The sequence below is a fragment of the Dipodomys ordii genome, unplaced genomic scaffold (genome assembly GCF_000151885.1).
Source record: "Dipodomys ordii isolate 6190 unplaced genomic scaffold, Dord_2.0 Scaffold91, whole genome shotgun sequence".
NCBI lineage: Eukaryota > Metazoa > Chordata > Mammalia > Rodentia > Heteromyidae > Dipodomys > Dipodomys ordii.
The window spans coordinates 2,915,673-2,919,137 of NW_012267307.1; the positions used below are offsets into that span (position 1 = coordinate 2,915,673).

Below are 3,465 nucleotides of genomic sequence, written 5' to 3' on the forward strand. Positions count from 1 at the left end.
GGCTAACTGCTGTGGGTGCTGGGAGCACAGTGACGGCTAACTGCTGTGGGTGCTGGGAGCGCAGTGATGGCTAACTGCTGTGGGTGCTGGGAACACAGTGATGGCTAACTGCTGTGGGTGCTGGGAACACAGTGACGGCTAACTGCTGTGAGTGCTAGGAGCACAGTGGCAGCTATCTGCTGTGGGTGCTGGGAACACAGTGGCGGCTACCCTCTCTATCTAGAATGGAAACTTTGTGGTGTCCCCATAGCGTGACCAGTCGAGCCCAAGCTGGGAGTGTGCGGCTCTAGGAACTGTGTCCCGTAGCCTCCCCCGCAGGTGCAGAGCTCTGCGGAGAAACAGCTGCTGCGCACCTGCAGCTTCCCTCTGGAGTGTGCAACAGCGTGCGTCTGACTGGTGTGGGAGCTAGCTTCTCCAGTATTCACTGCTACGCAAACTCTACAATTACATAGTTCAGTGTTTCCATTTGATTTTTAGAAATTACTGTGTATGTTCCTGTTTCTGGATTTTTCATTCTTTTCCTCAGTACAATCTGGCAATAGCAACCAACATGCAGACATACGGTGTCCTCTAGAGCTGCGCAAACTGTGGATATTAAGCTGGACGATATATATTGATAGAGAGCTGTCTATCTCTCTGTAGTTTTTGGCAGTGCGGGGTTTTGGACTTGGTGTCATGCTTGCTTGTCTTGCTCACTTAACTGACACTCTACTTCTCACGCTATGCCTCCAGCCTTGCTTTTTTTACTGGTTATTTTGGAGATGGAGTCCAGTGAACTTTTCTACCTGAGCTGGCCTCTCAACTGCCATCTTCTGGATCTCGATCTCCTGAGTAGTTAGGATTAGATTGAGCCATTAGCTCTCACCTTGAATGATATCTTTAAAGATGCTCCAAGAGGAAGGCATTCGGCTTGAATCCTGTTCTTTAATTAGTGGGTTGCCTCCTTCCCTCCATTACTGCTTTGTGATCACATTTTTGCATGTTTCCAATTTGACCTGGGAACATTGGCCAGGTGCCCTCGTCTGTGAGGGATAGCGCCCCTCCCAGGTGGCCACGGCGAGGTAGCCCAGACGCTGCTGCTGTGCCTGTCCTCTCTCCTGGAGGGTCATAGCAGCCTCCCGGGCTGTCCCTGCCCCCCCCAGGACCTCACTGCCCGTCTGACCTCCCAGACATCGAATACATCTAACCTTGCAGCGGCACCTGCGTCAGCAGTGTGACCAGCAGGGAGGTTTGCATTCCCTGGCTGGACCTGAGATGACAAGCCTCTGCTGGGGTGCCCTGGAGAGGGGTGGGGGAACCCAGGCCCTGTGCCTGTGGCCCCGCCCACAGGTGACAGGCCCCGCCCACAGGTGGCAGGCCCCGCCCACAGGTGGCAGGCCCCGCCCACAGGTGACAGGCCCCGCCCACAGGTGACAGGCCCCGCCCACAGGCAGCAAACTTTGCAACTTCTACTTCATTTCCACAGTCTTTGCAGCAGTTAAGTAGCATTAAAAATTTTAGCATATACTTAAAATTATTGAGTATTTTTTTTTCTTTGTCTTTTTTGTCGGTCATGGGGCTTGAACTCTGGGCCTGGGCGCTGTCCCTCAGCTCTTCAGCTCAAGGCTAGCACTCTACCACTTGAGACACAGCACCACTTCCGGCTTTTTTCTTTTAGCTTATATGGTGCTGAGGAATCGAACCCAGGGCATCATGCACGCAAGGCATGCACTCTACCACTGAGCCACCTTCCCAGCCCAATTATTTTTCATTAAGTTATATTTTGTGTATTCAATTACATGTTTGTATATGGAAATTACATAAATGGGAGCTACATGAGCTAACAGAAAAACCTTATGATCTAATAGAAAGTGAAAAATCAAGAAAATACAAGTTAGATCAATTATGTGTAAAAGATTTTAAGGAAATAGTTATTAGAATGTAAAAAAGTTTATAAAGTCAAGCTAGGTACTGGTGGCTCACGCCTGTAATCCTAGCTATTCAGGATGATGAGATCAGAGGATTGTGCTTCAAAGCCAGCCCGGGCAGGAGAGTCCATGAGACTCTTACCTCCAATAAACCACCAGAAAAAGAAAAGGCCCCACAACCAACAACAACCGCACCCTTCTCCCCCCCACACACACCAAAAAGAAGATATACAGTATCATTCAATAATTTGGGTGTGTGTATGTGTCGGTCCTGGGGCTGTCCTGAGTTATTGTGCTCAAGCTAGTGCTCTTCCACCCAGTCACAACTCCACTTGTAGCTTTTGGGTGGTTAATTGGAGATAAGAGTCTCATGTACTTTCCTGCCTGAGCTGGCTTCAAACCAGACCTCATCCTCTGGCGTAGGTAGGATTCCAGGCAGGTGGCTGCCTGGCTCAATAATGTTTTAAATGACATTTTTAAATGATGTAAATACACTTTGTATGCAGTGGGTTTGATGCTCTCATGTCCAAATGACCTTCCTGCACAGCCTGTCTCTCTGGATAGTCAGTGTTCCCTGACTCCCACCGCTTTTTTCTTCTTCTTACTGGTAGCAGGGCTGGAACTCCAGGCCTTGTGCTCTTGCCCAGTGCAGTTGATCATGGCTGGTGCTCCACCACTTGAGCCATGCCGCTAACCTCTGCACAGTACGTGTGATTGACGTTGGGCTTGTCTCAGTGCTGAGTGGCTCTGAGCAGTCCCGTGTGTGCGGGCGCACGGGGGGGGATGGGTGTGCACAGGCCCACTGAGCAGGCGGGCTCTGCGCAGGTGAGCGGCCGTTCCACTGCACGCTGTGCGAGAAGGCCTTCAACCAGAAGAGCGCGCTGCAGGTGCACATGAAGAAGCACACGGGAGAGCGGCCCTACCGCTGTGCCTACTGCGTCATGGGCTTCACGCAGAAGAGCAACATGAAGCTGCACATGAAGCGGGCGCACAGCTTCGTGGGTGAGCCCCTCCCCCAGCCCGCACCCCACCCTCCAAACCCACCCTCCTCCCCTCCCCACTCCCACAACATCCCCACCCCCTTGGGGACTTAGGATCTAGGGTGTCTGTGTCATGGGGAGGCCTGTGTTGCCTTCTCTGCTGCACAGTAGTTGTGCGTGCCTTACACACAGCTGCACCTTACACACAGTGCACCTTACACACCTGCACCTTACACACAGTGCACCTTACACACAGCTGCACCTTACACACAGCTGCACCTTACACACAGGACACCTTACACACAGCTGCACCTTACACACAGCTGCACCTTACACACAGCTGCACCCTACACACAGTGCACCTTACACACAGTGCACCTTACACACAGCTGCACCTTACACACAGCTGCACCTTACACACAGCTGCACCTTACACACAGTACACCTTATACACAGGACACCTTACACACAGCAGCACCTTACACACAGTACACCTTATACACAGCTGCACCTTACACATGGTATACCTTACACACAGTACACCTTACACACAGTACACCTTACACACAGGACACCTT

The 3,465-nt window shown here is 51.6% G+C and overlaps 1 protein-coding gene across 1 annotated transcript in view; it reads left to right on the top strand.

The window, feature by feature from the left end:
- The window catches only part of Znf236 (zinc finger protein 236), a 96,493-nt gene that overhangs the window by 89,645 nt on the left and 3,383 nt on the right, over positions 1 to 3,465 (top strand). Inside the window, exon 31 of the mRNA XM_013026115.1 lies at positions 2,733 to 2,909. Within this exon, the coding sequence (XP_012881569.1) occupies positions 2,733 to 2,909 (177 nt within the window). The remainder of the gene's footprint in view (positions 1 to 2,732; positions 2,910 to 3,465) is intronic.